The sequence below is a fragment of the Narcine bancroftii genome, chromosome 8 (genome assembly GCF_036971445.1).
Source record: "Narcine bancroftii isolate sNarBan1 chromosome 8, sNarBan1.hap1, whole genome shotgun sequence".
In the NCBI taxonomy this organism is placed as follows: domain Eukaryota; kingdom Metazoa; phylum Chordata; class Chondrichthyes; order Torpediniformes; family Narcinidae; genus Narcine; species Narcine bancroftii.
The window spans coordinates 76,718,348-76,742,011 of NC_091476.1; the positions used below are offsets into that span (position 1 = coordinate 76,718,348).

Consider the following 23,664-nt stretch of genomic DNA (forward strand, 5'->3'; position numbering starts at 1 on the left):
TCAACGTGAACACTTGAATGATACAAACCGGTTCTCCACATCCTTGATGGTTTCTGGTAATGGAATCTTCAGCGTCTCCAGAAGGAAGCAGGCTGTTATTCCAGCAGTCACTGCCATCCCACCGTAGATGGTCAGTGGCAGGATGGGAATGAAGTCTCCGCTCATCCGGATGATGGGTGCTACCATGGCTCCAAAGCGGGCCATGGTGCTCACGAGCCCCAGTCCCGTCTGCCTGCGGGGAGACACATGGAAGTGAAGAGGAAAGTTCTGAAAGGTCTCAAACCGGGAACTCTACTACCCGTGGCAACCTCCTACTGAGGCATACAGACGAATTTAATCTTCAACCTGAAAACCTGTCTCCCAGATGCAGAGACCCGGGAGCCCTCATACAGGATGGCCTGAAGGTCGAGCCGGTGGGTGAAGGAGGCTAATGCGATGCTGGCATTTATCTCGAGAGGATAGGGCGACATAGGCTGTTGCAGTGACCGGGACTGGAGTTCGAATCCGGCGCTGTCTGTAAGGAGTTTGTACGTTCTCCCTGTGTCTGCGTGGGGGTCTCCAGTTTCCTCCCACCATCCAAATGTACCAGGGGCTGTAGATTAATTGGGTGGCACGGGCTCATGGGCCAGAAGGGCCTGTTACCATGATATATGTCCATGTTTTTAAAAAAATGAAAATTTAAAGGAATAGAACAGCAGGGAAGTGATGTCGAGGGCTTTTTAGGCCCGGGTGGGACCTCATGTGGAGAATTGTAAGCAGTTTTGGGCTCCTCGTTTGTGCTGATGTTGGAGAGGGTTCGGAGGAGGTTCACAAGGATGATTCCGGGAATGAGAGGGTTATATGAAGAGCACTTAACGGTTCTTGGCCGTCAGTTAATAAAAGACAAAATGTGAGACAAAGTGGATATTGATTTGGAATCCGGACTGGATGGACTTGGAGCATTTCGAAGAAAGAGGCACTAACGTCAAGAACCCCGAGGCCGCGGAAGTGGTAAGCCTTGCTAAAGGATTCCTTCTGTGTGCTTTGAACACAAACTGCCACTTGTCCTTTGAGGTCTGCTCTGGTTTTCGAATTATTGTTCGGCAAGTTGATGTCTGAGAGTGTGACGGGGCGGCTGAATAGATAAGATGGCAGCTGCCGCTGGAGGAGCTGTGCGTCGAGGAGGCGAAGCTCACGGAACTAGAGGAAGAACGGTATAAAACGGTATAAAAATCCCACGGAAGGAACGCAAACACCACCAGCCATTTGGAAGGTGTGCCACAAGATGGTGGTGTGGAGGACGGACAATCCAAAATGGAGGCAAAGTCAGATATTAAGGTGACATCTGACATACAGGATCAATGGATCATTCGGAGAAAAAAAGAGGTTCAAAATTGGTCGGCTCAAAGTGTCAACGAGATAGTGAGTTTGACTCTCGATGAGTCGTGGGAGCAGCGGTTCAGGACTGAAGGCTACTTCCCCCCAGCAGAGGCCTTGAGCCCCTCAGCCGTCAAGTCATTCCCCCACCCCCAGCAGTTGAGTCTGTAGACTTTGCGGCCTCTTTGCGGCATTCCCCAAATTTCAACATCCCACTCCCCATGTTCCCATCTCCATCCTCATCTGCTCGGCACCTTCTCGGGGAGGGGTTCCTGTAGGACCTGGTCTGGAGGGCTGCAGCTGTGCTGCTATCTTGGACAGAGATATCTATCCTAAAGAGAAAATCCCAGAAAGATTCATTCGGACGACACCAACTGCGTGTCTGATATGATCTCCGGAGAAAATGCAGATGATATATAACCATATAACAATTCTTCTTTGGCTTGGCTTTGCGGACGAAGATTTATGGAGGGGGTAAATGTCCAGGTCAGCTGCAGGCTCGTTTGTGGCTGACAAGTCCGATGCGGGACAGGCAGACACGGTTGCAGCGGTTGCAGGGGAAAATTGGTTGGTTGGGGTTGGGTGTTGGGTTTTTCCTCCTTTGCCTTTTGTCAGTGAGGTGATCTCTGCGGTCTTCTTCAAAGGAGGTTGCTGCCCGCCGAACTGTGAGGCGCCAAGATGCACGGTTTGAGGCGATATCAGCCCACTGGCGGTGGTCAATGTGGTAGGCACCAAGAGATTTCTTTAGGCAGTCCTTGTACCTTTTCTTTGGTGCACCTCTGTCACGGTGGCCAGTGGAGAGCTCGCCATATAACATGATCTTGGGAAGGCGATGGTCCTCCATTCTGGAGACGTGACCCACCCAGCGCAGCTGGATCTTCAGCAGCGTGGACTCGATGCTGTCAACCTCTGCCATCTCGAGTACTTCGACGTTAGGGATGAAAGCGCTCCAATGAATGTTGAGGATGGAGCGGAGACAACGCTACAGCTCAGAAAAAGGCCATTACAACCCCTCTAGTCTGCACTGATTTAATCCTGGAATGAAATGGTACTTTGCACACCATGGGGTTTTGCATCCACGAGAAACAAAAATACTTTGTGTGCTGTTTGATTGTGGAGCAACTGTTCGGGGAGCTTCTCTAAACTTTCAACCCTGACGGGGTCCTGACTTGACCAGCATGTTAACTAGATTCTGTAGAGAACCTGCAGAAGTTGAAGCGATGTTTCACCAGGTCAAAAGTACCAAATGAAGACCACGACTTGTTATGATTCCTTTGGTGGTCTGATGGAGACTGCGGACAGAACGTGGTGGAATGCAGAAGGACAGGGCACCCTTTGGAAGCGACCATCACCGAATTGTGCCAAATTTGCCTCTGGAAGTGCACTGAGGACAATGTGGAACAATTTAGCTCTCCAGCTATGGGCAGTAACTTCCATGTGGATGACGGTCCCAGTTCCTCAGCTACAGAAGCTTTTTATCGTGAATTAAAGGGAGCTGTTTGAAAGGAGGTTTTTCCCACACCTGAAAGAGAGAGAGGACAGAAAAAATGAAGGATTTGGACATCCTTCCTGAGAGGGTGTTAGGTGTGTTCAGTCTGACGGTTTTAAGTTCAAAATCATTTTCTCACAAGAAGGTAATTTGGCCAACAGCCAGTTTGATATCTGATCCTCGAGGAGTATTGGCGCCTGTTGTTCTGACTGCCAAGAAGGTCCCACAAAATTTGTGTGGGAAGAAGGTTTGGTTGGGGTGATGCGACACCATTGCACGGGAGTGGATGTGTTGGATTCAGAATCTGTAAGGCTCCAAGATGGACAACCCCCCCCCCTCCCCGCCCCACCAATCTTGGAATGGTGATGCCTGCTCAGTTGCATCATTTTGCTGATGCAGGTGAGGACGGTTGGGGAACTGTTAGTTACGTGTAACTGCATGGCAGCCAGGATCAGGCACATTGTGGGCTTGCAGTAGGGGAGGCCAGAGGGGCTTCATTGCAACCAGCCACTTTTCCCACGAACGGAGTACAGACACAATGCTGAAAAGAGAGTTGCAGAAGGAACAAAAGAGCTCTGTATTTTTGGACCGATAGCATCTCTCTGCCCAAATACCACAAGGTTTCGAGCTTCCGTGGCCAACAGAATCACTGAAATTGATGAAGTCTCGCGCCCAATGCAACGGAGGTGGGTTTTAATGCAGTTAATGGTCCTGCTGATACAGGCTTCCCGAGGTTTAAAAGTCAAGACCTTTCTGGAGAATGAAATATGGACGTCTGGACCTTGATTTCATCCTCAGCCTCAAAAGGAGTGGCCTCAAAATCCTGATAAAAAAGGACGCTGAAATCAGACTGCAAAAGTGGTTCAGATAATGTCTGAACAAGTGGATTCAGTTCTCCACTTAATCCATGACTTCTCACCCTGGATGGTTGGAAAGAGGCGCCAGTGTGCAAGCAGGTACAGTTTCTAACGGAAAAGATGGGTCAAAGCTTATCTTCCACTGTGGCAGCAGCAACAGAAATGGTTCGAGATTGGACGTAATTTCACCGGAGGGGATGTTGCACCTCAAAATTCCAGCCCCCTCCACCAACACCCTCACCCTCCCACCTATCAACCACTTCCCTCCTCCTCCAACCCCATCCCACCCCCTCCCCTCCCACCCCAACACCCACCCCTACCTCTCCCTTCCCCCTACCTCCAGCCCCCTTCTCTAGCCCCACCCCAACCCCTTCCTCCCACCCCCAGCTCCCTCCTCTAGCCCTCTCCCCTCCCACCCCAAAAACCCTTCCTCCCACTCCAACCCCCTCTGCCTGCTCCCACCCACTCACCCTCCCACCCCCAACCCCTTCCTCACCCCCAGCCCCCTCCACCAACTCCCACCCCCAACCCCTTCCTCACCCCCAGCCCCCTCCACCAACTCCCACCCCCAACCCCTTCCCTTACCCCCAGTCCCCTCCCAGCCCACCCCGGCCCCCTCCTCGCCCACAGCCCCCTCCCACCCCAACCCCTTCCACCTCCAGTCCCCTCCTCTTGTCCCCCAGTCCCCTCCTCTTGTCCCCCAGTCCCCTCCTCTTGTCCCCCAGTCCCCTCCTCTTGTCCCCCAGTCCCCTCCTCTTATCCCCCAGTCCCCTCCTCTTGTCCCCCAGCCCCCTCCACCAACCCCCACCCCCAACCCCTTCCTCCCCACCCACCCCCACCACATGAGGCGGCTGATCGGTTGCAGAGCCTGGAGAGATACTCACCGGACTACCGTTGGGTACATTTCGCCAGCGTGAATGTAGCAGCAGCTGAATGAGGCGGCAAGAAAGGCCTTCCCAAAGGCAGCGAACGATGTTCGTAGGGTTTGCATCTCTGGAGGGGAACAGAGGAGATGGTGGGGCAGTTTAAAACTGCACGACATCATGGAACATTACAGCACAGAAACAGACCCTTCAGCCCTTCCAGTCTGTGCAAACTATTACTCTGCCCAGTCCCACTGACCTGCACCCAGCCCATAGGACAGGGGTGGCCAAACCCGGCTTTTTGATACGAATGTGCGGCTCGTGGAAAGGTGGTGGCTGAGACCGGAATCGGACGAGCTAATGCGCACAGCGGGAGTTTTAGTGGGATCGCGTGATTGTGGCAGGCAGTGAAATTAGTGGATCCTGGCCACCCGCCCGTCCGAGCTCCCGTCGCCCTGACCGCGAACTCTCGCCTGTCCAGGCTCCCCGACCGTGGACTCTCACCTCGACCCCAGATCTCCCAATGCCCCAAGCCGCACAGACTATCTCCTTGGCGGTGGCCACCCTTCTGATCTCCCGATGGCAGTACCTTCGCAGGTACTTACTGCGGTCAAAAAGTAGCGTGCGTGTAATAGTCGACCCCCTAAACCTTACCCTAAAAATTAGTCCCCGAAATTCGATTATTACACGTGTATGAGTTCTTCATAATTAGAAACGTAGAAAACCCACAGGTCAGCACAGGCCCTTCGGCCCACAAAGTCCCTCCCGCAGAAATTACTCGGCTGTCCCAGAGCCCTCGATTTTTCGAAGCTCCACGCCCCCATTCAAAAGTGTCTTAAAGGACCCCATCGTATCCGCCCGTTCCACGCACCCACCACTCCCTACCCCCCACATCTCCTCTGTCTCAACTCCCTAGCACCTTTAACCTATGTCCTCTTGTGGCAAATGTTTAAACTCGTGCAAATGATCAGTTAACATATACGAATAATTATTACGTACAGGTATAGCTTAAATATTTCGATAATTTTTTGTGACAGTTTGTGAACGTCAGAGTGAAAACGTTCATGTAATATTTTTTTCATGGCTTGCGGCTCTCCAACATCTGGAGTTTATCGTATGTGGCTCTAGCGTTGAGGAGGTTTGGTCACCATCACGAGCGAAGGCTGCCCAGTCCTGGAGATTGAACCTGGCTGTAGATTCCCACACAAGAGCAGACGTTCTCTCAGCACTCACCCCCCCCCCCCCCACCCCCGCCGAGACCTCGCAGGATGCCCTCCGCGGATAGACCCCTACCTATTGGGATGAAGGCGTTGGCCACGAGCGTGCTCCCTGCCAGAATGAGGGAGCAGCTCTGCGTGAACCGCCTGCCGATCAGGCTGAGGGCGAAGAAAGCAAACAACTTTGCGGGGATGTCAACTGCTCCGAAGATGAGTTGGATGAGGTAGATGTTGACTCCGAACCCTTGCAGGTCTATCGACAACCCATAGTACGCGAAGCTCGTTGAAAACCTGTTGAAGAGGAATGCGGTGCAATGAAAGCAAAATTAAAGACCCCTGTTATCCAGAATTCAAGTAACTGACAGCCTCATGCAACCAGCAAAAAAAAAAATTGGCAGAAAACAGATAGGAACAAATCCGGGTTTTAAATTGGTGCGCCTCCATTAATTCACCAATCACGCTACACACAATCTCAAAACCGGAAAATTCACTTATCCGGCTCCTACCAATCCCCATGGGTATTTACTGTAGATTTACTGTATTTCTATAGGAACGCGTTTCGGTTGAAGGCCAGCAAGCTCTCACCAGCAGAAAGCCACGGGGGACAGCCCTTCCAATCTGGTGATAGGCAACACAGTGACGCAGCGGGTAGTGCTGCTATCTCACCTTCTGAGGACCCTGATCTGGTCCTGACCTCCACGGTGCTGTCCATGTGGAGCTTGCAGATTCTCTCCAGTGAGCGCGAATTGAGGAAAGGGAGGGATTGCTAATCAGTCGCTGTAGATCGCCCCCAGGATGTAAGTGGTAGAATCTGGACGTGTAGGGGAGTAAAAATCGGATGAGTGCAATTGAGGTAGTATGGACAGTGGGCTGAAGGGCCTGTTTCTCTGCTAAAAGATTGTGACCCTGTAAAGGGGTGATGAACCGAGTCTATTTTCCCAATACATACCAAATTTATGGACCTATTCGGTGACCCCAGCTGCAATCCTCAAGTTTATTGTCATCCAATTGTACAAATACAACCCAATGGAACAGTGTTCTCTGGTCCTCAGTGCAAAACACGCAGACACACAGCCAGACACAACACGTACAGACACACAATACATACACAGGACAAGTATTTCATCTATACTGATAAATATTGTTTAATGAATATAAGGGTCTCGGAGGGTCAGTGCGAGCAGTTCCTTGGGTCGTTCAGCATTCTCACTGTCTGCGGGAAGAAGCTGTTCCTCAGCTCGGTGGTGCTAGCTCTGATCCTCTTGGATCTCTTCCCCGAAGGGAGCAGCTGAAAGATGCTGCTCGCGGGATGGGGAAGGGGTCCTCAGCGATTTTGTGTGCCCTCTTCAGATGATGATGATCCTGGTAGATCATTAAATGTCACAACAGGACAGAGATCCAGCGACCTTAAGCCCTTAGTCTTAGTCAACCCAAGTCCGCCTGTAAACTGATTTTCCATCTGGGCGCTCTCCAACATTAACATTGACGTCTCTGGTTTCTCCCCGTTCCCCCTCCCTTCATCTCCTTCCCTCTCCATTCACAGAGCCATCCCCCTTTTCCCTGTTTGCTGCTGTACCCTCCCTCCCTGATCCACCAATTAACCCCTGCCTGTGGGTCTATGATCCTCCTCCTGGCCCCTCCCCCCACTATTTAGTTCAGACACCTGCCAAGATTTTGCTCACCCCTTGATGAAGGACTCAAGCTGAAACATTAGTTCTGTGTCTTTATCTTTGCTGTATAAAGTTCATTGCTGAGTTTCTCCAGCATCCTGTTGTTACTTGCACCCTTAGTTTATCAGGCGTGGTTCCATTACAGTTAGAAGCGGAAAATCTTGTGATCTGGTGCGAGAGGAACAACCTGAGACCCAACGTGGACAAGATGAAGGAGATGTTCGGGAATATCAGGTGGACCAGGGTTGACCACCCTCCACTACACATCAACAACTCTGTGGTGGAGAGAGGGGAGACACCAAGTTCCTCAGATTTCCTACTGACCTATCGTGGACTCTCAACATCTCCTCACTTGTCAGGAAGGCGCAACAGGGACTGCACTTCCTGAGAGGACTGAGTTGGGCGAGGCTACTGGCCACCATCACGTCAACCTTCTACAGGAGCCTCTATCGAGAGCGTCCTGGTCGGCTGCGTCACGGTGTGGGGACGGTTGCTGCAGAGAAATGGATCGGAGGTCAATCCACATGACCATAAGAGTGGCAGAGAGGATCACTGGAGTCTCCCTCTCTCCCCCCCCCCCCCACCATTGACGTGATCGACTGGGATTGTTGTCTGAGGAGGGTGTGAAAAATCATTCAGGACCCCTTCCACCTCCTGCACACGGCATCTTCCAGCTGCTCCCGTCGGGGAAGAAATCCAGGAGGATCAGAGCCAGCACCAGCAGGCTGAGGAACAGCTTCTTCCCACGGGCAATGAGAATGCTGAACGATCAAAGGAACTGCTCTCACTGACCCTCTGAGACCCTCATATTTCACAAAACAAAACACTTATTTATCTGTATATATGAAATACTTGTCCTGTGTGTGTACTGTGAGTCAGTATGTGTGTTATATCTGAGTGTGTGTCTGTGTGTTTTGCACCGAGGACCAGAGAATGCTGTTTCGTCGGGTTAACAATCTATTTGACTTGATTTGAACTACTTAAACTCTGTCCCATGTCGGCCATTGGCTGCCTCCCGCATGTGACCCTAAAGCTGACCTTGCCCTTGACTGGACTCCTGGGTGTCACCTCCCGTGAGCCACACACAGTGACAGGCCCCATCAAAGTCCATGTAGACATGGCACCACACACATGCAGTAAGTACAAACGTGTATAAAAATGTGAAAATAAATATTGTTGAACAAATAGTAGAGTCTTATTTTATTTTAATTTTCTTAAACATTTTAAAAATTTTAAATTAAAAAAATTAATTTAATTTTAAAATTTATATTTTAAATGTGGACACACGCGCGGATACAGGCCCTTCTGGCCCACGAGCCCCTGCCGCCAAATTAACTTACAACCCCCGGTACATTTCGAATGGTGGGAGGAAACAGGAGCTCCAGGGGAAAACCTACACAGACATGGGGAGAACGTACAAACTCCTTACAGACAGTGCGGGACTGGAACCCCGGTTCCAATTGCTGGTGCTGTAACACCATTGCACTGACCGCTTCGCCAACCATGCCACCCAGTCTCCGAGTCTCGGAGGGTTTGTATGAGGATTTCATTGAGGATTAGCTCATGGGCACGAGTGTTTTCCCAACTCCCATTTCTCCATCCCTAAAACATTCTGGCTTGACAGTGATGGGCCTCCTGCTGTGACCTCCCCAGAAGGGTGGGGCGATCGCATCAAGGATCTTCAAAGGCCAGTCAGGGAACAGTGCCTGATTCAAAATTCCAAGTTACAATGGGACTTTGGGAGTCTTTGTGCAGGATTCCCGAAAGGTTAACCTCCAGGCTGAGTCGGTGGTGAAGAAGGTGAATGCAATGTTGGCATTCATATCTAGAGGGATAGGATACAAGAGCAGGGATGCAATTCCCTGGTCAAGAGTAGGAAATTATGGGAGCAACACTTCCAACAATTATTTTCTGATGCTTCATCTTCTCTATGTGCCCGTCACTCATTACTACAAATTAAAGTAGTCCATCAAGCTTACTTCTCCAATGTTCAGTTGGCTAAATTCTATTCTAATACAGTACAATGCTAATTATCTGAGATCAGATTCTCCAAAATACTCATTCGTCCAAAAAACTTTTTGGGAGCAAAACTGACCAGGGACCTTGGGCCTGGTAGTGGCGACAGCAGACCTTGGGTACCTGGTGGTGGCATCAGTGGACCTCAGGTTCCTGGCAGCGGCAGCAGCGGACATTGGGCTCCCGGTGGCGGCAACAGTGGGGACCTCAAGCTCCCAGGCAGGAGCATAGCCCTCAGACTCCCCGCATGAGGGGGGCCTCGGTGGGGAGGAGTCAGTGATCAGCAGTGACCAGCATTATTTTGGTGAGAATTAAACATTATTTTAATGCTTAAAAAGCCTTCCCTTTTTGTTTGTTGTTGTTTAAACACTGTTACAAGTGATTTGCTGTCGCTAATGGGCTGTTTTTTGAAAATGGCTGGTTCTCCAAAAAAAAACGTTTATCCGACATAGGCCTGGTCCCGATCATTCTGGATAATCATAGGCCTTGTCCCGACCATTCCGGATAATCAAAGGCCTGTTCCCGACCATTCCGGATAATCATAGGCCTGGTCCCGACCTTTCCGGGTAATCGGAGTTGTATTTCTTCAGATTGTGATAGACGTATGACTGAAGAAAGTTCATTGTTTCATGTGTTTAGGTCCAGTCCTCCTTCCATCTACTGGGAAAGTATTTGTCGTATTAATTTGATGCAATATAATGTGGATAAATGTGAGGTGATCACTTTGGAGATAAGAACAGGAAAGAGGACTATTATCTAAATGGTATCTGTTTAGGAAAAGGGGAGATGCAGAGAGACTTGCACACATGCATGTAATGCGCACACCTACCCAATGCTTGCACGCTTGTGTGCTCACACACATGCAAAAGCCGAGAATTTTCGAGAGGTTGAGATTCTCAGGTGAACCAGATTTCTGGACTTTACATTTGTCCAGTGCCCTCTTGCAGTGGATCGTGGAACCTCCCCCCTCCTGTTCATCCCGCCGTCCTTGGGTACGGCAACTCCAAGACAGCAAAGAGGTTCATTTACCAAATTATCATGGTGCAGCAGGCTATCCTCCTCATGACAGGGGTCCGGAACAGATCTGACACTCTTTGATTCTTGCTCTGAGTCTGATCATTCTCCATGTTTGCCTTGATAATCTGTGGGCCACACACGATGAACATGTCATTGCTCAGAAGGAGAGAGCCGACACAGACAACATTGGGCATGCCAACATTTATTGCCCATCCCTGTCAGCCCCCACCCCCCAAGCTCTGAGGGACACGTCCCTATTGGGAGTCTTTTTACAAGCCCATTAACTACCTGGACTACACTTCCTCACACCCAGTCCCTTGCAAGGATTCCATTCCCTTCTCCCGATTTCTCTGTCTCCGCTGCATCTGTTCCCAAGATGAGGTCTTCCAGTCCAGATCATCGGAAATGATTGCCTTTTTCCACAAACGTGGTTTCCCCTCCATCACCAGCATCTCAGCCCTCACCCACATCTCCTCCATTTCCCGCTCATCTGCCCTGACCCCCCCTCTGCCCCCAGACGCAACACAGGATTCCCCTTGCCCTCACCTACCACCCCATAAACCTCCACACCCAACACATTATCATCCGTAATTTCTGCCACCTACACATGCTCCCACCACCAGACACATCTCTGCCTTCCACAGGGACCTCTCCCTCCATGGCTCCCTCATCCACTCCTCCCTCCCACCAGTTGCCGCTTGGGTTTCTCCCCTGGTTTCCTCCTACTTCTGACTCTCACCCATTCGATCTCCCGATGCCCCGACTGTGGATCTTCACCTCAACCACCTGCCCAGTCGAGCTCTTGACGCCCCAACTGTCCACCTATCTGATTCCCCTGACGTCCCAACCACGGATCTTTGCCCTGACCGCCCATCCATCCGAGCTCCCAATGACCTGACTATGGACCCTCATTCCGGCCGCCTTCCCACCAAAACTCCTGACACCCTGAACCATCTGGACATCTCAGCTTCCCACGCTTTGAACGACACAGATTCCTACCACAGTCAAAGGTTTGACCCATGTAAAAGTTGACCCCCCCCACCAAAATTTCACCAGAAAAAAATTGGACCAAATAATTAGACAATCCCACAGGTTTATACAGTAGATGATTTTCTCTCTTGGAAATGGATGGCCATCTGCCCACATCCATTCTGAATGCAGAGGACTGAACGAGGAGATTGAAACACCAGCTCTGTTAACATCTAATGGGCCAGTCAGGCAGAGTACCGTCTGGGGGCTTACTTCGATGGTGAGCTTCTCCGCCTCTGCCTCCTTGCCGTTAATCTTTGCCACCCTCTTGAGCTGTTTCAGAGCCACGTCAGCCTTGCCATTGATGATGAGCCAGCGGGCAGACTCTGAGAACCACCTGTGGGAGAGGGATCACGGTTACAGGAAAGCCCAAGCAAGCAGAGTTGTGGCGGGAGCTTCAGCAGCGAACGAAGGGATGCAACGCGTTCTGACACCTTGCTTGGCACAGGCCACAGCGAGAGTACTGCGTACTCCAGCCGCGTGTGACTCTGGCCTTCACGCTATTGGAAGGACATGATTTCACTGGCGATTAATATCCTGCAGTGGAGTCAAGTTTATCATCATCCGATTGTACAACTTCAACCTGACGAAACAGTGTTCTTCGGGGCAAAACCTCAGACACACACCCAGACAAAACACACAATATATGTGCAGGACAAGTATTTAATTTTTAATGTGGACATCAGCACAGTAACAGGCCCTTCCGGCTCATGTGCCCATGCCACCCATTAACCTACAATCCCCGTACGTTCTTTGAACAATGGGAGGAAAACGGAGCCCCCGGGGAAAACCCACACAGACACGGAGAGAACAGACAAAATCCTTACAGACAATGGGATTCAAACCTGGGTCGTTTGTGCTGTGACAGTGTTGCAAGAACTACTATGCTAACTGTCTGAAAAACACAACAGGGACTGCACTTCCTGAGAAGACTGAGTCGGGTGAGGCTACCGGCCACCATCGTGTCAACCTTCTACAGGAGCTCTATCGAGAGCGTCTTGGCCGGCTGCATCACAGTGTGGCTGCAGAGAAATGGATCAGAGGCTGATCTACAGGACCATAAAAACGGCAGAGAGGATCACTGGGGTCTCCCCCCCCCCCCTCCATTGATGGGATTGTTGTTTGAGAGAGCGCGCAAAATCATTGAAGACCTCTTTGCCCCCACCCCCCGCACACAGCATCTTCCAGATGCTCCCGTCGGGGAAGAGATCCAGGAGGATCAGAGCCAGCACCACCAGGCTGAGGAACAGCTTCTTCCCACGGGCAGGGAGAATGTTGAACAACCAAAGGAACTGCTCACGCTGACCCTCATATTCACGAAACAATATTTATTTGTAGGTATGACTACATGCCCTGCAGACCACAATGCTACATAGAACATTCTAGTACATACAGGCCCTTCAGCCCATGATGTTATGCCAACCTATATGTAGTATACCAAAATAAAAATACTTAACCCTCCCTACCCTGTAACCCTCTATTTTCTTTCCATCCATTCGTCTGCCTGAAATGCCCCCAATGTTCCAGCCTCCTCAACCACCCCTTGTCAAGGCCTTCCAGGACCCCACAACTCTCTGTGTAAACAAATTTACCCCCTGACATTTTCCCTAAACTTTTCTCCCTTCACTTTGTATGGATGTCCTCTGGTGTTTGCTGCTCCTGCCCTGGGAAACAGGCGCCCACCCTGTCTACGCCTCTCAGAATCTTGTCAACCTCTAACAGTCTCCTCTCATCCTTCCTCACTACAGAGAGAAAAGTCCCAGCTCGGTTCATAGGACATTCCCCAATCCAGGAAGCATCCTGGTGAATCTCCTCTGCCCCCTCTCCGTAGCCTCCACATCCTTCCTGTAATGAGGTGGCCAGAACTGGACACAATACTCTACGTGGGGTCTGACCAGAGCTGGCGTTAGTTGCTTCTTGGGATTTTAATGGAAATCACATTGCCTGTCATTTACATTTTCTCTAGCATTTTTCAGTATTGCCCCTAGGTTCAGTTAGACTAATGTAGATTACAGATCGACTCTCAATGCAAGTCGAGTGCCGTTTGACTTTACCAGGAGTAGAAGAAGAAGAAAAAGAATGGTGCGGACACTGTGAGGTGGAGCCAGCGCCAATCTTGGATCCAGTAGGCTAAGCCGGTGAGAAGCAGTTGACCAAAGGTGTAAAAGAAATTGGTGATCATCAAAATCTGAGTCCGTACTCTGGTTGGAATCCATTCGACCTCTGCACAGAGAGTAGAGAGGGACACCATTAATCAAAGCAGGATGTGCTGCTCTCGTCAGCTGGCAAATAGATAAGCACCAGACCCCTTGCTCACGGGGACAGGACTCTGGGTGAGGACATGATGACAGTTGGTAGGTCTCGACCAAAGCGCCACGGGCCTTGTTCATCCATGCGGCCACCGTCCAAACCTGGCCCAGAATGCCCCCCTGGGCTGGCGTGGGCAGGGTGGGATGAAAAGGCCCAGTGACTCCGCAGGGATGGAAGAGGGAAAGGAGAGGGAGGGAGGGGCAGAGAGGGGAGTAAGTCACAAAACTTTGCAGGCGCCGTGATTGAAGTAACAACAACGCTGGAGAAACTCAGCAGGATACACAGTGAATACGTAGCAGAAATAAGGATACAGAACCAGTGTTTCAGGCTTTAGCCCTTATTATAAATTTAAATGTAGGCGTTCAGCATGGTAACAGGCCCTTCCAGCCCACGAGCCCGGGCCGCCCAATTATACCCAATTAACCTACAACCCCTGCTACGTTTTGAAGGGTGGGAGAAAACCAGAGTTCCCGGGGAAAACCCACGCAGACGCGGGGGAAATGTGCAAACTCCTCACAGACAGCATTGGATTCGAACCCCAGTCACAATCTCCACCAGCTACAACAGCGTCTCACTATGCCCACCGTGCCGCCCTTCATCAAGGCGTTGTGAGGAGCGCAGACCCACAGGCAGGAGGTAATGGGTGGATGGGGGAAGGGTACAGCAGCAAACGGGGAGGGGGGGACGGCTCTGTGAATGGTGGGCGGAGAGCTGGAGGGAAGGGATGGGGGAACGGGAAGCGGTTTGGCAGAAACCGGAGATGTCAATGTCAATGCCATCTGGTTGGAGAGGGCCCGGACAGAAAATAAGGTGCTGCGCCTCCCATTTGCTCTTGGCTTGACAGTGCATGAGGCCATGGACGGACATGTCGACACGGGGGTGGTTGACCACTGGGAGATCCGCGACATCTGGTTGGAGAGTGCATCCAGAGAGAGAGGGAAGTGGGAAAGAATGAGAATTGGGGCCATGAAGCCAACAGGCCCTGCGCTGGTCTGATGCACAGATTCGCCACTTTGAGACCGCCATTTGAAAAGCTCTGGATGGGGGGGGTGGGTGCCAACGTTTGGTAATGTCCTTGGAGTGCTTGTCTACCTTGGGTTGGCCTGGGGCTTGCGGAGTGCAGTGAGGGGGTCTGCTCTAATCAGGGAACTGTCTTTTACTCACTGAGAGAGAATCCGTTGATCATGATGCCTGACATCGCCATTCCCGTGAGAAACCTCCAGAAGCAGAAGAGAGGGAAGGAAGGAGCGAAGGTTCCGCACGTTCCAGACACAGCCAGCTGGAGTTGGGACCACAGCAGGAGAGTCCGGCGGCCGTACCTACAAAAAGAAGCCCTGGGTAAGCATTAAGGGAGCAACACCTCTTGCTGCAACAGGATTACACAACAATGTAAGTGATTGACCAGCCGTTGCATTGTCCTTTCTGCTGACATGTTTAATGTTTGAGAAGTTGTGTGATGTTTAATGGGTGTTGTACAAGAGTCGGAAAGTTTAAGCAACTGTTGTGAAGCAGCAATAAACTGCTTCATTCAGTGTTATATTTTATCTGGAGGGGTTGTCAACTGCATCCGGAGCTCCCGCTATGGTCTGCCCTATATCGGAGAGTCTGGACGCAGACTGAGATATCGAGCACCTTCGGTCCATCTGTCACAGTGGAAAACCTACAGCACAATACAGGCCCTTCAGTCCACAAAGCTGAGCCAAGCATGTCCCTACCTTTGAAATTACTCGGCTTTCCCAGAGCCCTCTGTTTTTCTACGTTCTATGCACCAATCCAAAAGGACCCTCACTTCTACTGTTGCCGGCTGCCTGTTCCACGCACCCGTCACTCCTTGCGAAAAGAAACATACCCCCGACATCTTCTCTGTCCCTTCCTCCCACTCCAGCGCCTTCAACCCGTGTCCTCTTGCAGTCACCATTTCGGCCCTGGAGGGGAAAAAGCCTTTTATGATCCCATGCGATCAATGCCTCTCATCTTCTGATACCCCTCTGTCAGGTCACCTGTTGCCCTCCGCCGCTCCAAGGAGAAAAGGCAATAATGGGAATCTCCCAGTGGCCACCCATGTCAATTCCCCCTCTGGCATGTCTGTCCATGACCTCTCAATTAAGGACACCTGCAAATTGGAGGAACGTCACTTTATATTCTGACTTAGCAGTCTCCAACTCATGCCATTAATATCAACTCCAATTTCCATTAATGCCCCTCCCCACCCTCCCCTGGACTCTCTCTTTCAATTTCCTGCCCCTTTCCCTTGCCAACGTGTCCATCCTTGGTCTCGTGCACGGCCAGATGGAGACCATCTGCACATTGGAGGAACAACCCCACATCTTCCAACTGGGCTCCCTCCAACCGGGCGGCATTAACGTCGACTTTCCCAGTTTCCATTAAGCCGCCCCACCCCCAATTTTCTTCCTCCATCACCTTTCCTCCAGCTCTCTCCCCTTTTCCCTCTGTCTCCTTTCCCAGAGCCAAAATCAATTCTCCCCTCTCCTCTTATCATCTCCATTTGACACCTTTTGTTGGTTCACTCTATCTACACCTCTCAGAATCTTGTCAACCTCTATCAAGTCTCCTCTCATCTTTCTTCTCTCCAGAGAGAAAAGTCCCAGGTCTGCCAACCTCGCCTCATGAGACTTGTTTCCCAATCCAGGCAATATCCTGGTGAATCACCTCTACCCCCTCTCCACAGTGTCCCCATCCTTCCTGTAATGAGTTGACCAGAACTGAACACAATACCCCAAGTGGGGTCTCACCAGAGATTTGGAGAGTTGCAATATGAGCTCTCGACTCCTGGACTCAATCCCCCGACTAATGAAATAAGAACACGTCGCTGGAGAAACTTAGCAGGTCACACAGCAAATTTTATAGAGGAGGGATAAAGCTACAGAACCAACGTTTCAGGCTTGAGCCCTTCATCAAGGGGTGAGCAAATTGTTGGCAGGCACCCGAACAAAATGGTGGGTGAGTGGGGCAGGGGGAGGATCACGGTCTCACGGGCAGGCGGTCATCGGTGGATCAGGGAGGGAGGGTTCTGTGAATGGAGAGGAAGGGGAACGGGGAGTGGGCTAGCAGAAACCGGAGACGGCGGTTAATGTCGTCTGATTGTGGAAGGTCCAGACGGAAAATCAGATGTTCCACTAATTTACAAGTGGTCTTGGTGGGGCAGTACATGAGGCCGGGAGGCATGTCAGCGTGGGAGAGGGGCACGGAATTGAAGTGGAGATCCCCGTCACTGATGCAGACAGAACAAAGGTGCTCGGCGAAGTGACCTCCCAGCCTGCGCCCAGTCACCCCGATGCAGAAATGGCCACAACGGGAGCACCAGATGCAGTCAGTAGATAACCCCCACAGATAAACAGAGACATCCCCCTCCCCTTGTTTGCTGTTGTGCCCTCCCTCCCTCATCAACCTGCATCCAGTCTCTGAAGCCCACCTGATTAACAGAATCATAAGACCATGAGATATAGGAGCAGAAGCTGGTGATTCGGTCCATCAAGTCTGTCCCTCCATTCCATCATGAGCTGATCCATTCTCAGCCCCACTCCCCTGCCTTCTCTCCATAGCCTTTGATGCCCTGACTATTCAGATACCTATAAATCTCTGCCTTAAACACACCCAAAGACCCGGCCTCCACAATGGCCTGTCGCAGCAAATTCCAGTACCCCGCCTTCTGGCTGAAGAAATTCCTCTGCATCTCTGTTTTAAACGGGTGCCCTTCAATCCTGAAGTTGTGACCTCTTGTCCGGGACTCCCCAACCATGGGAAACAACTTTGCTACATCTACTCTGTCCAGGCCTTTCAACATTCTAGAATCTTCTATGAGGTTCCCCCTCTTCATCTTCTGAACTCCAGTCCAAGATCCATCAAGCATTCCTCATGTGCCAAACCCTTCATTCCAGGAATCATCTTTGTGAGTCTTCTCTGCACTCTCTCCAGCACTAGCTCATCCTCTCTTAAATAAGGAGGCCAAAACTCCCCAGTACCCAAAGTGAGGCCTCACCAGCACCTTATATCACATCCATGCTCTTGTATCTTCTCCCTCTAGATATGAATGGCAAAACTGCATTCACCTTCTTCATCCCCGACTCAACCTGGAGATTGACCATCAGGCAGTGGCGTCCTACTTCCCCCCTGCCCCTGGTCAAGGAGGGAAGTAACTGAGGGAACCTTTTTCTAAATTTTCTCCTTTTTCTAAATTTTCTCCTTTTCCTTTAATTACTGCTTCATTCTCAAAAAACGCCATCGATCTCGGTTCACGAAGACTAACGACAACAATAGTGGCGGCGGAGTCAATTGTATTATTTAAGAAAAGGTTGGACAGGTATATGGATGAGAAGAAGATGGAGGGTTATGGGCATTGTGCAGGGAGGTGGGACTAGAAAGGGGTGTTTGGTTCGGTGCGGACTAGAAGGGCCTAATGGCCTGTTTCCGTGCTGTAATTGTTATGTTATATATGTTATGTTAATATTGTAGCGAAAACACCAGGACATTTGGCAGAAGCAGCGATTGTAAGAACACCGGCAGCAACAAAAACAACAGCGCTTGCTGGTGGCCATGCTGGTGATTCAGAGCGTCGTTGTTGTTGGGGAATTTCGACCACTCTGGCCGGAGCACAGAATGTAAATGAGCTTCGTCGGTCTATTGATCCATGGAAACCGGGCTGACAAAAAAAAATGTTTTTGTTGTTATAGCTAACGACAGGGATATTTTTATAAAAAATAATAAATTTCTGCTGAAACACTGAACAAACATTTATAGACCATAATTTTGGTGTCACCCCCTCTTCTCCCCCCCCACCCCCACCCCCGGTGGTGTTACCCGACGCGGTCCTCACCCTCCCTAATGACACCAGTGGGATCCTGCGTGAGGACTTTTGTCCTCCATCCAAGTCTCCCTGCAGCCTCTCCTTTTCCTCCTCACTACCTGCCCCCTCCACCTATCTTGGTAGCAGCTGAAAACTTAAGCCACAATCCAGATAATTAAAATACGCCTGCCTGTTGATAGTGGTACGGTCAGAGCTGCGGTTTGCTGTCTCAGCGCCAGTGACTAGGTCCAGGGTTCGAACCCGACGCCGTCTGTCAGGAGTTCCTCCCACTGTTCAAAACGTACCGGGGGGTTGTAGGTTAATTAGGCGGCGCGGGTCGTGGGCCGGAAGGGCCTGTTTCCACGCTGCATGTCATGTTAAAAAGATGCCCTTGACATGGGAACTTTGAATGAGATGGCCGGCTAGCCATTCCATAATTGGATAAGAGCAGACCGTGAATCACCGTCTGGGATCGGCTTACTTGTCGGACAGTCTGCCCAGGACGATGGCCCCGATCAACAGGCCGGCCATGTAAATCAACTGCACCATCCTCTTCAGGGTCTTCTGACCGCACACCAGGTCCCACTGCCAACACAAGGACAGGGCGGACAGTCACCCCATGAACCATTGAACGACTACAGCCTTCAGCCCTCTTGTCTGTGCCAAAACTTTTTCTTGCCTAGCCCCCTGCACCCAGTCCATACCCCTCCCGTCCATGGACCTGTCCAAATTCTTCAATGTGAAAACTGGGTCAACACTTCAGCTCGTTCTCCATTCCCTCCACTCTCTGTGTTGAGGTTCCCCCTAAACTTTTCTCCTTTCACCCTTAACCCACGTCCTCTGGTTTGTATCTCACCCACCCTCAGTGGGAAAAGCCGACCTACATTTACTCTGTCTGCCCCCTCATCATTTTAAACACCCCCATCAAATCTCCCCTCCATCTTCTCCGCTCACTGGGCTCCAGAGTCCCAACCTTTCCCTGTAACTCAGTCCCTGAAGTCCGCGCAACATCCTAATAACATTTCTCTGCCTTCTCTCTATCTCAGTGATCTCTCTCCTGTAGTTGGGCGACGAGAAAGTCCTTCAGTCTTGAGCTAGACAGGACACCCAGCCCCTACCTCTGTCACGATGGTGGCCGTGAACTGGGACCGGTCGTACACCCAGCCCTCGATGCACGGCTGCGTGTCCGGCTGCTCCGACCCGTTGCCCCACGTCCAGTTGGCGGCCAGGAGCTGCCACTGCGGTGCTGTGTACATGCGGCATTTGTCCGGCCGCCCGTCCTGGTCCAGGGGCACGAACACACGCAGAAGGTCCTGGCCCAGCGGTTCCTGCCCGGTAGCGTTGGCGTCCGGCCGCACCCTGCACCGGTGGTCGGGCACTGCCGCCACGAAGTTCTGCAGCAGGTTGTGACTGGACATGAACAGCGCTGGGGTGACCAGCAGTGCGATGTGGAGGGCTTGGTATCTCCCCAACCCTCCGACCATTTCCAGCAGGTCTCCGAAAGCCATCTCTGCCGGGCTTGGGACGGTGAGATCTTGCGCTGGGAGAGAGGTGGACGGAGGAGGGGGCGCCTTCAACCGCGCCCCTGTCATGAGGATTCCCGTCCAGCAATGTTTAACATGGCCATTTAATCATTCCCGACCCATCAACTAAGTTTAAGGGTTGGGAGATGCGTGTCCCGGGGGGTGGGGACGGTCTCAGAGGGTGCGAGCCCGTGTTGACATTCAGGGGATGGGAGAGAGGGAGCGGGGAGGGGGGGGGGGGAATGAAGAGAAACAGAAAGAAAGAGAAGGGGGGGGGGGAAAGAGAGGGAGAGGGGGAGAGAGAGAGACCCTGGAGGGAGAGGGAGCAAAAGCGGGGGGGAGGGAAAAAGCAGAAACAGGGGGAGAGAGAAAAATACAGAGGGGAAAGAAAGAGAGAGGGAGAGAGAAACAGAGAGAAGAGGCCATTGAACACCATGTGAGGTGATGCATTTTGGAAGGACAAACCAGGAGGCTGAGGACAGGGTTAATTGTCGGTTATTTAAGAATGTGGAGGAATCTTGGGGACCAAATCCAAACATCCCTCAAGGTCACTGCTCAGATTCATGGGATAGTTACGAAGGCCAATGGGACACTGAGCTTCATTAGTCGGGGGATTGAGTCCAGGAGTTGAGAGGTCACATTGCAACTCTCCAAATCTCTGGTAAGACCCCACTTGGAGAATTGTGTTCAGTTCTGGTCACCTCATTACAGGAAGGATGTGGACGCTGTGGAGAGGGGGCAGAGGAGATTCACCAGGGATGTTGCCTGGAGTGAAAAATATGTCATATGAGGGGAGGTTACTGTGATGTTTTTTTGATCACAATAAAGAGGCTTGTGTTCTTTTTAAAACAACTAGATTTATTAACTAAATAACCAGCCCTAAAGAGAGAACATACGCATGCCAGACCTCAAGTGGAGGCATCCATCTTTGATCTACCCAAGATGCAATATTCCCCAGATGCTACACACTCCGCCTCTGACTCCTCCTCGCGATAGCACTCTATCACTACATCCCCTTTCCTTGAGACGTTTCATAAAATATTATACATTAATACAGTTTTCTTTCATTTCAAGTTCAACACAAACATTAATGTGAATGTCAGCAGCACAACTGTTGAAGTGTGCACTTCTTATATAGATTCAGTCTGTCAGGTGCTTCGACAACTTGTGTGGATCTTCTTAACACAGGTGCTTGTGTCGGCTCTGCTGGACAATTTCTGTTGAGCATGGGTGGTGTTTCCTTTGTTTCTGTGCAGACTGGATCTCCTGCATCTGTCTGTTCCTGCAATGTCTCTGGTGTTTTCAGCAAGCTTTTTTGATTCCTCCTCAGTATTTGATCCTCCTCTGTTCTGACAGTGTAGGACCTTGGATTTACTTCTCCCAGAACAGTAATCTTTTTGTCCCAAGTGTTGGAATCTCTGAGACTCACTGTGTCATGTTGGGCCAGTGGCCCTAAGCTTCTCGCTGACTTTTGCCTCTCTTGCAGATGCTTTTGTTTCCGTTTGACATCTCGGTTCTCATTTGGGTCTGCAGAGTAGGAAAGTGCGGTGCGTAGTCTACATCCCATCAGAAGCTCAGTGGGTGACCTGCCATGTTCAAGTGGTGAAGCTCTGTAACTCAGTAGAGCCAGACATGGATCTGAGTCACTGTCTAGTGCTTTCTTGAGCAACTGTTTAACTATGTGAACTCCTTTCTCTGGTTTGCCATTTGACTGTGGATACAGAAGACATGTTGAAAATCATACTCTTCTGCAAAGTTCTGGAATTTCCTTCAGCTGTAGAGTGGTCCATCGTCACTGTAGACAATTTGAGGAATTCCATGTCTTGCAAAGATCAATTTCATTTATTGGATCACACAAGCAGCAGACGTGCTAGAAAGCAGCACAATCTCCAGATAGATAACCACTAACCAGCAAGTAATTCTTTCCATCCATGTGGAACAGATCAGTCCCAACTTCCTGCTGTGGTTCCACTGGTACATCAGTTATTATCATGGGTTCCTTTGTCTGTTTTGCCTGATGTTTCTAACAGGTCTCACAGCTTGAAACCATCCTGTCAATGTCAGCATTTATCCCTGGCCAATATACAGCAGTTCTGATCCTCCTCTTGCATTTTTCCATTCCAAGGTGCCCCTCAATCACCCATTTCAGCATCTCTTGTTGCAGTGATTGAGGAAAGATAATTCTGCTCTGTCTGAGTAGAAGCCCATTGACAACATTCAGCTCAGTTCTGATGTTGTCATGTGGCTGGCATTCACCTGTAGGCCATCCTACATTCAGATACTTGATGACCTTCTGTAGAACTGTGTTCTTTTCTGTTTCAGCTACGATCAGCTTGGATTTCATGTCAGATACAGGAAGAGATTCAGTGATCAGGTTCACGTGGAGATTCACATCCGTCCCTGTGGAACTCTCATTGTGTGCTTCACTGTGTGTCATTGCCTTGGATAATGCATCAGCCAACATAATAAGGTTAAAACCTTGTGCTTCTTTGATTTTTGTTAATTTTGTGCCTTTCCGTTTAAGGAATTGCTGTTGGAAATATTACCATGACATCATATGTCATAATATCCAAGCAGATGGGGAGTTTGTATCTCATTCTTTGAAGAATATTGAGCTCAAGATACTTTTTGAATCTATCTTGATTTCATCTCGTTTATTTTTTATATATGTTTGGAGTTGAATATCGTTATCATTATACAGTATAAGCTTTGTTTACTCATCATATAAAAATCTCATTGTGAAGTTATGCAAAATATTTATTTGTTACAGTTGCAACAATGAAGTATGATTTATTGGATTAATAAGGTTGTAATTCAAAATATCGTTGCTTACGTTTCTGTGAAGATGACATTTTGAAATAGTAAAAGTTGGAGTTATAAGGAGTTTTTAAACTCTCCATATTTTCTCTGCTGATATCGACTGTTAATGTGCACATTGTGTGTTTCCTCTGTGCACAGCAGCACCTGGCTGTTTCTTCCATGCCTGGTACCATGTGATGTTTCTTTTATTACAACAAAGAAACTTGGATTCTTTTTAAAACAACTAGATTTTTTTGGAATGTTTTATTTATTAATTTAAAAACTCAAACAATTTCCAGTAATCATTCAGAAATTACAGTTTTCAATTGTATACAAAATTTGCCATTGAGTGTGAACCATTTTTCCCCCTCCTTCCCCCCGCCCACACTCAACAGACCACAGTTATGCACAACCATCAAGATACCCACAACAAAGGTAGGGAATGCATCAGGGATTTATCAAGCCCGACAGCCGGCACCTAGACTTTACTTGATTGGGAGGCCAATCAATGGAGCATTGTGTGCAGTTCTGGTCTCCAAATTATAGGCAGGACATCAATAAGGTTGAGAGGGTGCAGAGAAGATTTACAAAAATGTTGCCTGCATTGCAGTATCTAAAATATGGAGAAAGATTGAGTAGACTGGGTCTTTATACATTGGAGTGTAGAAGGTTGAGAGGGGATTTGATAGAGGTATATAAAATTATGAAGGGAAT

At 50.0% G+C, this 23,664-nt stretch overlaps 1 protein-coding gene across 1 annotated transcript; it reads right to left on the reverse strand.

The window, feature by feature from the left end:
* LOC138742048 (solute carrier family 22 member 6-A-like) lies at positions 1 to 20,136 on the reverse strand. The gene is made up of 9 exons (XM_069896242.1): positions 19,747 to 20,136; positions 19,110 to 19,213; positions 14,989 to 15,143; positions 13,569 to 13,737; positions 11,728 to 11,851; positions 10,498 to 10,610; positions 5,859 to 6,073; positions 4,587 to 4,695; positions 1 to 232 (listed from the first exon to the last, which is right to left on the reverse strand). The coding sequence occupies exons 1-9, from the start codon at positions 20,134 to 20,136 to the stop codon at positions 1 to 3; spliced, it is 1,611 nt and encodes a 536-aa protein (XP_069752343.1).
* Between the last annotated feature and the right edge of the window lie 3,528 nt (positions 20,137 to 23,664).

Excerpts from the sequence above, each read along its gene's own strand:
- LOC138742048 (XM_069896242.1), bottom strand. The coding sequence starts at position 20,136 with ATGGCTTTCGGAGACCTGCTGGAAATGGTCGGAGGGTTGGGGAGATAC. Across the intron at positions 11,852-13,568 it reads TTCTTCTTCTTCTACTCCTG|GTGGTTCTCAGAGTCTGCCC; the intron begins GTAAAGTCAAAC and ends CCTCTCCCACAG. Across the intron at positions 6,074-10,497 it reads TGCTGCACCATGATAATTTG|GTTTTCAACGAGCTTCGCGT; the intron begins GTAAATGAACCT and ends CCTCTTCAACAG.